General features: G+C 39.6%; 1 protein-coding gene across 2 annotated transcripts in view; it reads left to right on the top strand.

Annotated features, from left to right (window-relative positions):
- The first annotated feature begins 3,658 nt into the window (after positions 1-3,658).
- ahnak (AHNAK nucleoprotein) overlaps positions 3,659-14,793 on the top strand; it is a 30,950-nt gene continuing 19,815 nt past the window's right edge. Inside the window, exons 1-5 of one of the 2 annotated variants that reach the window (XM_065958706.1) lie at positions 3,659-3,954; positions 11,062-11,125; positions 13,772-13,830; positions 14,180-14,336; positions 14,453-14,676. In XM_065958706.1, coding sequence (XP_065814778.1) covers positions 14,180-14,336; positions 14,453-14,676 — 381 coding nt within the window. In that variant the 5' untranslated portion in view covers positions 3,659-3,954; positions 11,062-11,125; positions 13,772-13,830. Of the gene's footprint in view, positions 3,955-11,061; positions 11,126-13,768; positions 13,831-14,179; positions 14,337-14,452; positions 14,677-14,793 lie in introns of both variants that reach the window. The other variant, XM_065958705.1, reaches the window with a different exon arrangement.

The raw sequence follows: 14,793 nt of genomic DNA, 5'->3' as shown, positions 1-14,793 counted from the left end.
AATTACCTCTGCAGGCAATACCATGATGTAATACATGATGTCCACCTACGCTTCACAAAGTATGTCGTTCAAAACTGTCTAAGCTCTACAGTTATGTTTTGTGGCAGGAACATTTTTCTGTTCTTCAACGTTGTTTTTTCAGAACACTGCTACTGAGCTAGAGTAAATAATTCCACACTTCATGCAGAGTTCTTTAGGGTTTCTGCTTATCCTACACATGGTTAGTGTTACTCCTTCACTTTTATCTCAGCATGCATACAACTTGAGATGAATACACACATGAACAATGAGTCTCCCTTCTGTGGACGAGCTGCACCCTGTGTGTTTTTTTTTTTTTTTTGAGAGAACACTAAATCAGAGCTCTCTTGACTCATGGTGGTTTAATGTGGTACATTAAAGTATGTGTCTGCGCATGTTCCAGTGTGTGCACCACTCCCTGTTGATCCCTTCAAAGCCATGCAGTTACTTCCTCTATGTGTGTTCGACTTTTTCCATGTTTGCTATCTCACCTGACAGAGCATTTGTGTGACTATAGTGATGCGAATATAAGGGGTTTTTCGGGGACAGCAAACACTGCTGTGAGAGCTGAAGAAGCACATTTGTTTACACAGACATAACGGCTACATCCACATACTACATGACAGCTCATATTAAAAAAATATGATGTGACATACTTGCTTCCAGTGAGAGACTTTCACTCCAGGGGTTACGTAGAAAAGAACATTTGAAATTTGGTGTTATTCAAAAATTGTCCCCCCATATTAAAGGACCAAAATGTAACTCTGAAACCCACTCCTCCCAAGAGTCGATGAGCTATGTCGCATATACGGAAGCTTCAGTGTTTAGCCAGCTCTGCATCAGCCTTAAAACCTTTCTACGTTCTAACCCCTCTCCATTTTTATAAAGCATCTTCAATATTTATTCTAGTTTTACCACTTTTTTGGTCATGGAGCTCATTAGAAAAATGCAGAGGATTTTTAGGCTGGGGAGAATCAGTTATTTCTGAACCACTTCGCTTGACCGCTTTCATCTGCAACACCTGAGCCACTGTCTACTTCTCTGGTCAAAACAAAGACAAACCATTGCGCACTGGAAATGAAACTTAGAAGGAGGACATACTGGCGGCTGTGTTGTTGACAGAGAAGCCAGCGCTTCAACATAGCATAGCTGATGATATAGTGAGGTAATTTCATGATTTAATATCGTAAATATCTTACATATTGAAGCTTGAAGTTAGCTGTTACCAAAATATTTGTTCCAAACAAGCCTCTTCCATCCAGGGCTAAAAAGAGAAATGTGTTGAAAAATGCTGTTGCTCCAATGCCTCCTCCGGCTGGCTTCAAAAATGAGCCGATCTCCTTTAGGGCAAATGTTTATGTGCAAAAAGAAATAGTTTTAACTGTAGTTTTACAAATAATATGAATGACACTTGTAAGGTTAAAATCATAGATTATTAATGGCCTTGTTGCTTTAAGTGACAGGTGAAGGAGGCTGGCTGCTAGTTGTCACCTTAAATCACTGAATTACATCTCAGCCGTGTTTGTGCCTTAAGGAGATGTTGTCTAGTTAGCTATGATTGTCAAGCTGTCAGCCTTTTTGTCTCATAAACCAACCACTCAAGTCACCTGCCGCCTCAAATGCAACAATACTCTCTGAGGCACACTGTTGTTGTTTATCTCATAAGTAAGCTAATGGATAAGCCTTAGCATACCAAGTGCATGCTAACCTCCCTTAGCTATGTCAAAATGAGTTAGTGAGCGAGCAGAGAAATTGAAATGTTTAAAATGATTGTTTTAAATAGATAGGTTATGGTTAAGGCATCAATAATTGAGCTATTAAAACTAACGCAATGGGTAAACAGTTAACATTGTCATTTATAATTACAGTTGATAGATGGTTACATACACAGAAGTAGGGTATACATATGTAAAGCCAAATGAATAAAAATGGCTTGAAGATGTAGATAAAAAGAAAACGAGCTAGCTAGCTAACAGGGGATAACCCAATACACAGCTAAAAGACATAAATGAATGGTTAGACCAAAATACATACATTCATATATATATATAGCTAAAAGCAAAAGTTTAACTGATGTGAGCCGGTTTGCTTCAAATACGAAGCAAAAAGAGACTGTATGGATGCATTGATGCCAAAGTTAGCTAAAATATTTGAATCTACAGCTAAAAGTTAACATCAAATGTTTGAAAAATGGATTACAAATATGAAGAAATGGTTATAATATAGCCGTATAATATATATAATTGGATCATGTGGTGTAAATCTGACAGGGCTGTGTAGGTATATCTATAAAAAAGGGCTGGGAATCACACCTTTAAAGTATTTAAAAGTTGCAGAACTAATGTTGTATTAAATATAAGCCTGTAGCAGTTGTAATTTGCTAAGCTAATATCATCTTTAATCCCAGGCTAGAAGGCACCGCCCAATATGTCTCTGTCCCAACAGCTCCTTCCCTCATTTCTCCGCCACACAAAAGAGATGCACGCATTCAATTTATATCAACTTTTACGTGAAATTCCTTGCATTGTTTTGACATTGTGGAAAAAAAGTAGACAAATTGTAAAGTATGGATATACATTTTGTTAAAACGACACAGTAACATTCAATGTAATAGAATATTGGAGGTGAGTAAGGCGAGCCCTGTTTACTTTGGCTGGCCCTGCTTTTGAGCTTGTAGAGACAAAGCCTGCGTCTGTGTGCCAACGGAAATGTGCAGAGCTGGAGGAAAACTGGAACATCATTCAGTACATCATGGATCTCTAATGTATTCTTAAAATTCTTGTAATAACAGCAGACTATAAAAGGAACAGTACCAACAACATAGGAGTTTCGTCCAAGAATAAAACCTTCCTGTGACATTCTATTGCAAAATTAAACAGAGAAAAAAAAGAGTTTGACGGACAATTACAACAGTTATTTTTGTTTTGAAATGGATGAAAATATTAACAAAAACATAAATTATAAAATATCAATTCACTCAGAACAGCATGAAATTTAAATAGCTGATTAAAATACAAAACTGAGGGAGAATTATTAAACGCATAACATGCTCTCATTACAGTGAACAGAGACTTGGTTCAGGGTGGGCTTTGTTAAAATAAAACAAAGCAAAAAAGAATCTGAACTCATAAACACACACACACACAATGACTTGTGTGTGTAAGTAAAGGCCTCACTCTTGAGTCATTTTGTAAATGATAACTCTTTGTCAGATTGTGTACAGTAGTTTAACTTCTGTAATAACATGTTTATGTCATCGTCTATCACATGATACTCATTTTGTGGTGTGTTTAAACTCTGTTCTTCAGTCTTGTGCTTAAGTATATTGAAAAGTAGTGGAAAAGTCTTTGTTTCTCTGTCACTGACTGTAGCTTACTTTGACAGGATAACTACTTTGGTTCAAACTCCCTGAGTGAATGTAAAACTAACGTGATAAGTGTAGGTACAGAGACAATGAATTCAGTGGTTGTATTGTGAACTAACCTGAACTAACTTTTGCTGTTGCATTGTATTGGAGCCCTCTATGAGAGGCAGTGGGTGGTCACAAGTCTGAGGAGAACCACTCCCTCGCACCGGTCCCCTCCCAAGCATTCCCCTCCCTCTGCAAACCAGGAGCCCTACCCAGTTCCCTGTCCAGGCACTCTGCTCAGCCCAGAGTAGCAGCTGCACAGAAAAAAAAGAGTTTAAATCAACTCGGTGAAGAAGAAGAAGAGGGAGGGAGGGAGAGAGAGAGAGAGAGAGAGAGAGAGAGAGGGGCAGAAAACGCCCTGGAAACTTTGTTGATCAAATAAGAAAATAGTGACAGAATCCTCACAGACTGCGAAGTTGTGACTGGAAGCAGTGCTCTTTCTTGGGCTGTGTAGAAGGACAGAGGACACGTTTTCAAGGATGCTCAAGCTGGTGTGAGGCTTCTCGGGGCGCACAGACTGCGCACAGGTAAATATGCACTTTTTTTTTCCATTCTTTGTTTGAAGTTAACACTTTTTGTGAACTTCTTTGGCTTTAAACTTAATAGTGCTGAAATGAACAAAGCAAATCAATTACAACAATATTGTGAAAGTTCAAACAAATGAGTTTGAAAGTGTCAATCTTATCTGCACGGCTATCTGTGATATTGTGCTGAGCTTGAGTATCAGCAGGAAGATTGCAGTGACTTTGTCCTACTTTATTGCATGTGTTTTTCTCTGGCAGTATCATAAGGTTTTCCTAGAGGGAAGTTTTGAAAAGGAAGTTTCTGATGAGGAGAAAATTTGTTTCATGTCTTGAGTGCGTTTATGTAAAGAGTTGGCAGTAATTGTGTGTGAATACCATCCTCTGTTATACATGCTGATTTGAAATAACTCAGGATATGAGAAGTGGGTGTGTTCTCACAGCTACCACATGAATTAGGACTTGACTGGAGTTGCGCACTTTCTTTTTCTTCAAGTGCACACAAAGGTTTTTAATCCAGGATGTATATGAGAGCAAGAAATACAATATATTTTAATATGATGTTAAAAAGTAACAGATAGCAATAAAAAAGACTTGTGCGGTGATTGGACTATTGTGCAACGTGGATGTCCTCTACAGTCAAACCCTAGTCTTTGGGATGGCAGATTTGTGGAATATGAATAGAGGAGGCAGCAGAGAGTTTCAAAAGTAATGTTGTTTGTGTTAATGTTATCCTCCAGGTGTTGTTTTATCTTTCAAATACCTTTTGACATATAATAAGTAAAGTTAGAGACTTCCCCATGAGAGGCTGCAACTAGCTTGGGTGTGGATTACTCTCTTTCACCTCCCTCCACCCCTCCCTTTTTTTTTCTCCCTCCCTGCTTGCTTTGCTGTCTCTTCACAGAGGCACACCCTTCACAGCCAAAAAAAAAAAAAAAAGAGGAAAAAACCCATACATGCTGCAGACGGTTGACGCAGTGGGTCATTAGAAACATACACAAAGTTCCTTCATGTGATATTAAGGGGTTCTAGAGATATTAAAGCACTCATCAGAGCTTTTATTCTACTTATTCAATGTTTTTAAAGTGTCATAACTGAGGCATATGGGACCATGGAAATCTTTGCTGCTTAATGTTGTCTACTGTTGAGGAATACTGTGAACTTTTTCTGAAGGTCTTTGATATGATATGAACACGTTTTTTTTCACGTGTACCCTCTGTCCAACCATATTTACATTAGATAAAAGTAAACTTCTGCTTGTTCTAAGGCATTTCGCCTTTTCATTTCTTTAAATTAGACAGCGTTAGATTTGTCTTTTTTGTACCTTGGGTCTCTTAACCTGGGCAGAAAGCCATAGTGTGCAGTGGAGGAGAGAGTAAGGGGGGAGTGAGGGAGGAAGATGGTGAAGAAAGTCAGGGAGTGAGTAAGTGAAGGGGGATGGGTGGGGCGGGGGCAAGGAGGGGAGTAATGGAATGTAGTGGTTTGGAAAGACAAGCTAATTGAAACCAGGTTTGGGGCTTAGAGGGGGGAGCTAAGACTTCGCACATTTAGAGAAAGAGAGAAACACTTTTTAATCTGCTGCAAAAAGTTGAGATAGTTGTCTTTTGTATGTATGAACTCATTTCGAGCAATCACTGCATATTCTAAGTTCGAACGAAACCAAATAATTACGTGTTGTTCTGCCTGGGTTTGGCGTTTGTTTAAGCTGAGCAAAATGTTGAAGGAAACGCAGACCAGACATAATACTTTGTTGATCCCAGTTGAAAGTCATATTTCTGTGTGTGCCGTTGCCTGTCCTCCATTGCTCCCTCGAGCCACACCCAAAAATCATCTCAGTGGGTGTTACGGAGAGCTGATTTTCACTTCCTCAACATAGTTTTTCATAGAAGTTACACTTAAGTTTTTGTCAAGCACCCAGCAGCTGCAAATGACTGACATTTTTTAAATCACTCTAGTGATGGTGATTGTGAAACAAACATTTTGCAGTGCCAGATGGTGACACACGGCTAAAAGGGGTTTGGGTAGGAGGTTGTCATTTGGGCTATTTCATATTAAGCATTTTTAGCATTTGAAATATTCATCTTGTACTCAGGGATGTTATGCCAAAAAAGACTTCACTACCAGCAAGAATATGAACTTACTCATAATCAAATATAGTTAATATGAATCGTACATTTAGAGTGCTGAAACGTTCATAACTGGTTTCTGACTGCTAAAACGTTTGTTGGTTCATGTGCCCTCATCTTTGCCTGGGGCGGATTTTGTTTGCCTAAATTCCTGCACTGTCAACCAACGCACTAATACAGAGGCTACATTATGCTGTAACCTTAAATAATGTAGGACTCCTGGTATTTCCAAAACCACAATGTACATTTTTGAACCAGCTTCAGTGATCAAATCTTGCTCAGTCATGGCAGCTAACACCGGCTGCTGTCACTCCAGATCATTTTGTTGCATTTGCCATCAATGTGCCAAACAGCATATTTTACTAGCTTGAAGAAAAGGATGTGTATTGTGTCGGTTCGGGGTCCTAGCTTGACAGTGTTAAGATATTTATCACAGGACTGTGGCAGTACTAATATATAGTCACGCCCTGATGACTGGCAGCACAGACAGGAGGAATGGTGTTCAGCCACTGTTAAACGGAAAGAAACAGGGCTCTCGCACACTTCCTCTGCCATTTCCTCACGGGTTTGTTGAGTGGGTGGTTGGAAGGAAGGACAGCGTGGGGAGGTGAAAAATAGGGAGGTGAGTTAGCTGAACGTAGTAAGGGTGTTGCAATCATGCTGTAGTTCATTTTTTTCACACTTGGCATTTAATTTGAGGCAATGCTCTTACTCATCTTTAAATCCCCATTTAGAGATTAGTTAAAAAAAAAAAAAAAAAAAGCCACTCCCTTTTCATCCATCCAGCGCTGGTTTGGAAGGTTTCAGCATGTCCTTAGTGTGCACTGGGAAGCACCTATCATCAGCAATGTTCCCCTTGTAGTTGAGAAATAGTCAACTGAGAATGATGACAGTAATCACAAGTGCACATAATTCCCCTATAAGTCACACCCATGCACATGCATGGAAACCAGTCTTGTTTATGCAGCTTAAATAAAAATAAAGAAAAAAAAATTACATAAGTGCTAGTTTACGGCACAGCCTTACTGCCCCCACTTATTGTCTGACCTACTCCCCCACTCCTGCTGAAATGCTGTTATGTTGCCCTGCGCAGGAATGACACGCAGCATCTGTCAAAAAAACTCTATTTGGAAAGATGGGGCCAAAATGTCAAGGCAGCAGGGGCCTGGAATGTAAATTCAGAAATACATTAAGCTTTGTCTGGGCGTTTTTTTTTCTGGCACAAGATACACAAGGACGGCACTGATCAATATCCAACGCTCTCTTGCGCTAAACAACTTTGCACTAATCAGGAGAGCTCTACATGCGACTTATGAATATACATCCTAATGCTGTGCTTATGCTTTATGTAAAGGTGAAATTGTGTCAATTAATACATTTAGCTGCTATTGCTGCCATCCATCTCTACTCTTAACCTTCTCGTTTCCTGCTCCTTGAATGAACACTCATATTCAAATAGCTGTGGATGATTGAAACAAAAATCGGAGTAAATTACAAATTGAGTATGCTTTAGCTTGGCAGTAAAATGACGTGACCTATAAAAAGTTGCTTTGAATGTTTACTAATTGCATGACACCTGTCTGTGTAAACGTGCCTCTCCTTTGTCTCTGTACTGTAACTAGTTATGCCAGTTTAAAATTTGCATCTTAAGTTATTCTGCAACCAATTATTTTTAGGCGGTCAATTGCTCAATGTACTTGGCACTGAGACTACCTGTCAGCATCACAAAAGGATCACTTGTTGTTTCAAAACTCCAGACAAAATGTTTTGCCCCATTTGTGCAAAAAATGAACGAATCCTTTCTTTTTTTAGTCCCGTATAATGGTGCACATCGGTTTGAGATGCAGCCTGAAAAGAAGTCATACATTTCTTTCCTGAAAACCGTTGCACATATTGAAGAAACCTCATGAGTGAGCATTCAAGTGAGATCCTCCCATCTCAGATGTCTCAGGGTGTAGTTGAGAACAATAAGTAATGATAGGAGTCATGAGTTTACTTGCACTGTAAAGCCTTATACAGAGAAGAACCTTTCTTTTGCAGTCCTTATGTGAACATGAGGCTTTCTGATTTCAAAGAAAGTCATAGCCAAAGTTTTCTCTTGAAGCAACCCCTGGGCTTGTTTGTGATCTTGTACAGTGAATTTTTCCATTTAGCACAAAACTCCTGCCAAAGTCACAATAGTCAGCAACAGGCCAAGTGGGCGTCATGGGCAGGCTCTGGTCTTGTGCAGAACTTATGGTGTGGTTTAAGGCTATGTGGACTATGGAGTACAGAAAAGAACCATTTATTTTGACTCACATTCCTTTCATATGCGTCACACATGCATGTTTTATCTGCGTTTTTGAGGGTAGAGTGAACCTACACTTGGGCCTGCTATGTCTCCTTCTGTATTTGTTGTACTTGCTACAATGATGATAGAGGAACAGCGAGTACTTTCTGTTATGACAACAAGACTGATTTGGTCACTGCTCGTCGTATCTCTTTTCCCTTTCTTCACTGAGGCCTTTTTATTTGTTTGTAATCAAATCTTATCACTCAACGGCAGCGCTGTGCCTGATTCACTTTAAATTGAAATAATCATTGACACACTGCTCTCTGTTTTTTGCTCACAAAATTGATTCGATTTGGCAATCAGCCTGGTTGATTGACTAGAGCCTCTTTGATCAAATTCCAGAGTGCTGTGACCTAGTTAAAGGTAGACTATGACAGTTTTTAACAGTCTTGGTATGTTCCCTCAAGGCAGATGAGACACTTGAGGTGAGAAGGAAAATGATAGCAGTGAGAAGTAGATTTATGCTTTTTGGATCTACCTGGAAAATAGGTGAAGTCAACACAGAAATGATGATGACAATAAAGGTGAAATGTGATGCTGCGTTGCTTCTCAGCTTACATTTTGAGAGTTTTATTAGGGTGTCATTAAACGTGCATATTTGACTGAACGTGGTGTTCTTGTTTATTTGAGCAGAACCTGGAGGATTGGGGGAGTGGTAATGTAACTGCGGGGGGGGGGGGGGGGGGGGGGGGGGGGGGGGGGCAGGGTGCAGGGTGGGCAGCACAGAGTCAGAGAGAAAGAGGACATTGCTTTGGAGTTAGTCACTGCGGGGAGAGGCTGGGCTCCCTTCCAGCTGGCCTGACGGCTCTATCAAGGAATGTGTGAGACTGGCCTGGGTGGGGCCGTGCACTGAACTGCTCCCTCTGCAAGCCCTGCACAGAGACACAGAGAACTGATCTGCCTCGGGACTGTGGCGTGGTATTTCTCCTCTTTAACACAGCAATGTGTTTTTATTTTTCTTGTCGCACTCTTGGTGACCACACTTGACCTCGATCTGCATGCCTGTGTGTGTATGCGTGTGTGTGTGTGTGTGTGTGTGTGTGTGTGTGTGTGTGTGTGTGTGTCTGTGTGTGTGTGTGTTTATGAGTATGGTCTCACCAAGGTACTGAGAACAAAAGGTGGCACAACCTGTGTCTTATCTTTTGAGTTTGTGTTCTCAGATAAGCACATTGCGAAGAGTTCTACATGCATGAGACTCTTGTTTAAACATCATATATCTGGAGATTACATAACACCCCTTTCATCAACACATCTCTCAATAAGTCAGAAGCGCCTCTTTCACAGTCAAATAACCAGCCTACCAGTAAGTGATCAAGGCAAATCTTATCTCCCTTAACTTTAGATCCATACTTGAACCACCAAAAATACATTTCATTCCTACAGTCACCTCTTCACCTGATTATCTACCAATATGGCCGTCTGATTAATACGTCTCTGTAACAAGAGTATGGGCCAGATAGTGTACACAGCTGCTGTAGCGTCTCCCAAACACAAACAAAAAGACAACCATGTATTGGCTGGCATTTATCTCAGCTATGTCCCATCTATTCTTGTATACGACCAATTCAAAAAAAGGACATCAAAACAGTTTACACTAAGGCAAAACATTTTAAGCTTTGCACCAGAGTGGCTGGTTTTATGGAACATGTGTACTAACTCTTCTCCAACTGTTTAGGGTCTTACAAACACAGTTATTGGGCATAATTTTCAACAAGGTAATGAACAGGGCCGACTGGGGAGGGGGAGGTTAATGATGGGGTTGGAGAGCCTGTCTCAGAAGAATTTTTCAGAGGGACATGTTCCCACCGGCAGATGCCTGTCTGTACACACATCAAGTCTGGTTCTGTTTGTACTGGGACTGACAAAGAGAAAGCTTTGTTTCACAATGTGCCTGTGGGTTGAAGCAATAATCCTAGTGAGTCCTGTAAGATGTTGGGCTTGCCAAAATGGGTAAAAGTAAGATTGACTCAGAATGCAGAACAACAAAAATAATGTACACAGTTGCATCAGTGTTTTAATACTGAAGTTACTTCTGTGGCTGCTCATTTCTGCTCAAACACTGCAATGGTTTTATCATTTTCACCTTGGCAGAGCAGCCTTGTCTCACAGTCCGCAGCCGAGAAATGAAACTAAGCCGAGGGATTTAAAAGCATGTTTCCAAATACATGTCCTTTAACAATTCCCTTTATTCCATCAAACTGAACTGGAAACTGGAGAGATACACAGTGTTCATTTTAGCTCCAGAAGTAAATACAACACAAAATATGTGGTAGGATTTATTCAATTAAAGGGAGTATTATTACTTGCAGGGTAAATACTGCTACTATTTGTGGGTTAATTTTTAATGGCATACGCAAAACCTGACTATTACCTCGGCAAATATGGCGGTGTTCCATGTTGGGACACACCTCTAAAGCAACAGTGAGTTGTATGTGAGGAATAGATTCTGTTATCCATCTAGCCTGTGACTGAAACATGAATAGTTATTGCTTAAGAGAGATGTACAGAGAATTTCAGGATTTTTTGGGGGGGAGGGGGGTTTCTTATGATGAAGAGGAATAACTTTTCGACGACAGCAACACATTATTGCCTTAAAAGCAATTCTTAAACGTATTGTCTAAATCAATGTCTTGTTTTTTGCTCTTCTTTCAACAGAAGTCAAAAATAAAAGAACCACAGCATCAGACTGAAGCCCTTGGCTTTGCTTGAGCAATCCGAGGTAAGTTTCCTTAAATCTACTGCCAGAAATAAACAACATATTTGTAACTGGTTAAGTTAAACAAAGAAAAGTACATTTTTCTTACCCATCCCACCACTCCAAGACCATCTAGGCAATGTCACCTTAGAACAGAGTTCTGCTATGTGGCTGGATGCCAAACCTCCTTTGGAATGATTGTTGCAAAGCCTCCTTTGAACCTGGAAGGTCATGCCACTGCCATTCAGCTGTGAAAGGCCTGCCTTGTAGAAACCTGACACTAGGCTGCTTCTGCTCCCAGTGCCTCCTCTTTGCACCTCTCTTTCCTCCCCCCAGACACCACCTGTTCTGCTAGAACCCCCTTTCCCCTTCTTATGAAACAAACAACCCTGTCAAAAAATTCTACCAAGTTCATGCTGCTTTAACTGTTTGTTGTCGGCAACTGTGCACAATTTATTTCGAAGGAGTGGAGGGAAAGCTAGTAAAGAAAAAGAGCAACAGAAAACCTGAAGCATGTGCAGGCGGATGACTAGACATAAGAGAGGCACATTCTAGATATTCAATTCAACTCAATTCAAAAAACTTTATTTGTCCCCAGGGACAAATAAAGTTTTTTGAATTGAATTGAATTGAATTGAATTGAATTGAATTGAATTGAATTGAATTGAATTGAATTGAATTGAATTGAATATCTAGAAATGCTCTGTGGTTGCATTTTAGTTAACGGAAGCTTTTTTCTGGCTGGTCGTCCCCACACCTCCCCGTGCTCAGCACACATACCCGGCTGTTCTTAAACATAAAAGATAAACAAGATCAACCACCTCTCTCTGTCTCCATGATTCCCTTTAGCGCTTTTGTAGAAAAATAATTTGGTCTGTGCTCCCAATAGGCTTTCGGTGTGAACACTGGCTGCCTGTTGGAAGATCTCACGATCTCAACAGAGACATATATAGCATCCGTTCACAAATCAATTCATTTCTAATCATGAAATCTTTATTTTGAAAGTATGTTTTTCTCTCGCTCAGCTTGTAAAGAGGGCGAGTCTCATATTTGAGACTGAGTTTTGTAAAGAGTTAAGAAAGAGAGTAAAGTCTGTAAATATTTAGGATGCCCACTGCAGTGTCAATTTGTCAGCTGTCTGGTTTTCAGCAATAGCATCATATTTCCATTGCAACTTGTCTTTTTTCTTTTCCCCTTTACAGTCAACTAGTCGTCTCACATTCCACAGAATCCCAGCAACAATTATTCTACACTTTCTCTTTTGCTATCTTTATTTATTTTAGCATTTCTTTACCACCCCCCCCCCCCCCCCCCTTGAAGGTCCTTCCTTCACTTCTTAAAATATAGCAGTTGAAATTTTCAATTTTGAAGGTGACTGTGTTTCAGAAGAAATGTAGGGATCAAGTAATGAATAAGAAAACTGTTTTCTCTCATCTGCTCCAGGGGAATTTTTGTGAACACATGGATATTGCCCATATTGCTTCCCTCTGAGACTGACCAAATCCAGGCAACTATAATAAGTGCCTTGTTTGAGAGTGAATATAAGTCATAGTCACAGCCCCCACTCTCAAATGCAGCATAGTTCTATGCTGTCCCTGCAATATGAGGGAACCTAGATCATGTGAAAAATATGTGCTATTTCGGTCTGTTTCCGGATGCGTAAAATGAGCCATAATAAAACTCATTGGGAAAGCAACAATTCATTTTGGTTTTGTTCATGTCCAGCTGTGCTTCGATCAGAGTGGAGACACTGTTACTGGTAGTCAGTTGACCTTAAAATATTGTCTTTGGCACTGCAAGCAGTCTTGCTTGGCCTCTTCGTCTCACACAACCATTTCAGTTAGGTTTGATACATGTAAGGTTGCAGACTTGGGGTCTTGATAGAGTTGCATAACTAGCCTCAATCAAGGCACACTGAAAAGACAATGAGAGCGAGATTAGGTGGTTTGTGTCATCTGTATACAAGTTATTGACTGCTTTTATTGTCTGTTACCTGTATTATTGTTATTATTATTATTATTATTATTAATAATGATAATAATAATGATAATAATAATAATAATAACAAACACTATATCTTTGGTATTATCACTCTCATCTGACCTGATCTTTGTTATTTAGTTATATGTTTAGTTATATGTTATATGTATATTAGAGGGAAGGCTTTATATAACGCATACACGTCGATTATTGACTTATGTTAACTGGTGTATTGCATGTTGTATGCTCATGGACAAGGTCCGGCAAACTAGGAAGACCAGTTTGGACATCTTTTGGGATGTGTTTTTGTTTTCATGGAAAAAGACGGCTCAGCTTTATCTATCATTATTTTCTATATTGACACTGGAACTAGGGTGTCGATGCAGGAACAGTTCTGCTTTCCTCAGGGCAGGGTGTGGTTTGCCTCCAAGAAAATGTCCAAAACACAGCATCCAGTAGGGAGGTAGTTGATAGTTTATGTTTGAGATAGGGTCTGGGCTGTGTTTTATAAAAGGTTTGTCACACCATCTAGTGTTCAGTATAGTGACCTACAAACCTCCCTCATTACTTACAGAGTAAGGTTGGAAAATGTTAAATTCAGACAAGTACAGAATGTTGTAAAGACAGTTTTGAAAACTGATGCATTATTTGTCATGATTTTCACTAAAATAATGTTTCTTCTTTCAGCAGGAAAACCAAGATTGAGTTTCCATCACACACTAGTTTAAATCGAGGGGAAGAAAATAAAGGTATCTTGCTATTTTAAGTCACAATCAATTCCCTGCTCTTTATTTGATCTTCTTTAGCAACATGGAAATACATATACTCTCACCTTTTCAACACTGCCTACAACCACTAACTCCTATCCTACCCCCTTACATTACTTCTTCATTGTACTGTCCTAATTGTTTTTGTTTTGTTTTTGTTGTTATTCCCTGTTAAAGCATCTTTGAGTATCTAGAAAAGTGGTATATAAGACTAATTAATTATTATGCTTATTATTATTATTATTATTATTATTATTATATACTGAGTATAAAACTTACCAGATCAGTGTGTTTTTTTATTTACTCATTAATTATATGACTATGATCACAGATGGCTGAAGAGGAGGAAACCAGGGAGGTGCTCTTTCCAGACTGGGAGGGTCCTGACAAAACTGGCTTGACTATTGAACAGACAAGTGAAGGAGAGATTTTTGTCAAGGAGGTCAAAGGAGAGTCACCGGCAGCACGGTCTGGAAAAGTATATGAAGGTAGCAAATCCATTTTTCTCTCACATTATTATATATGAAGCAATGATAGTCACACTGAATTAATCCTTGATATTTGAATAAAAAAGGATCTTTGCTGCTGTCCCTTTAATATATAGGTGACCAGATTGTAGGCGCCACTGTCTACTTTGATAACATGAGCTCAGAAGAAACAGCTGAGCTACTGAAGACATTGAATCGCCACAAAGTTGGACTGAAACTGCAAAACAGAGACAAATCACCTTGCTGCTCACCTTTGAGCACACCATGCCGTTCACCAATGGGCACGCTGACATGGGAAGGGAAGACCCACTTTGGAGGTTCCAGTCCAGACATTATTCTTGTAAGTCATTATTTCCTGTAATTATAAAATCAATATTATCTCAAGACATTTCACAACAAACAGGTAAAATACCTTACTCTTTGTTATGTTATGTTAGTCCATCATGAGCACAGCACT

The sequence above is a fragment of the Labrus bergylta genome, chromosome 9 (genome assembly GCF_963930695.1).
Source record: "Labrus bergylta chromosome 9, fLabBer1.1, whole genome shotgun sequence".
Classification (NCBI taxonomy): domain Eukaryota; kingdom Metazoa; phylum Chordata; class Actinopteri; order Labriformes; family Labridae; genus Labrus; species Labrus bergylta.
The sequence above is the reverse complement of the archived record's forward strand: the minus strand, read 5'-3'. Positions and strand labels throughout refer to the sequence as shown.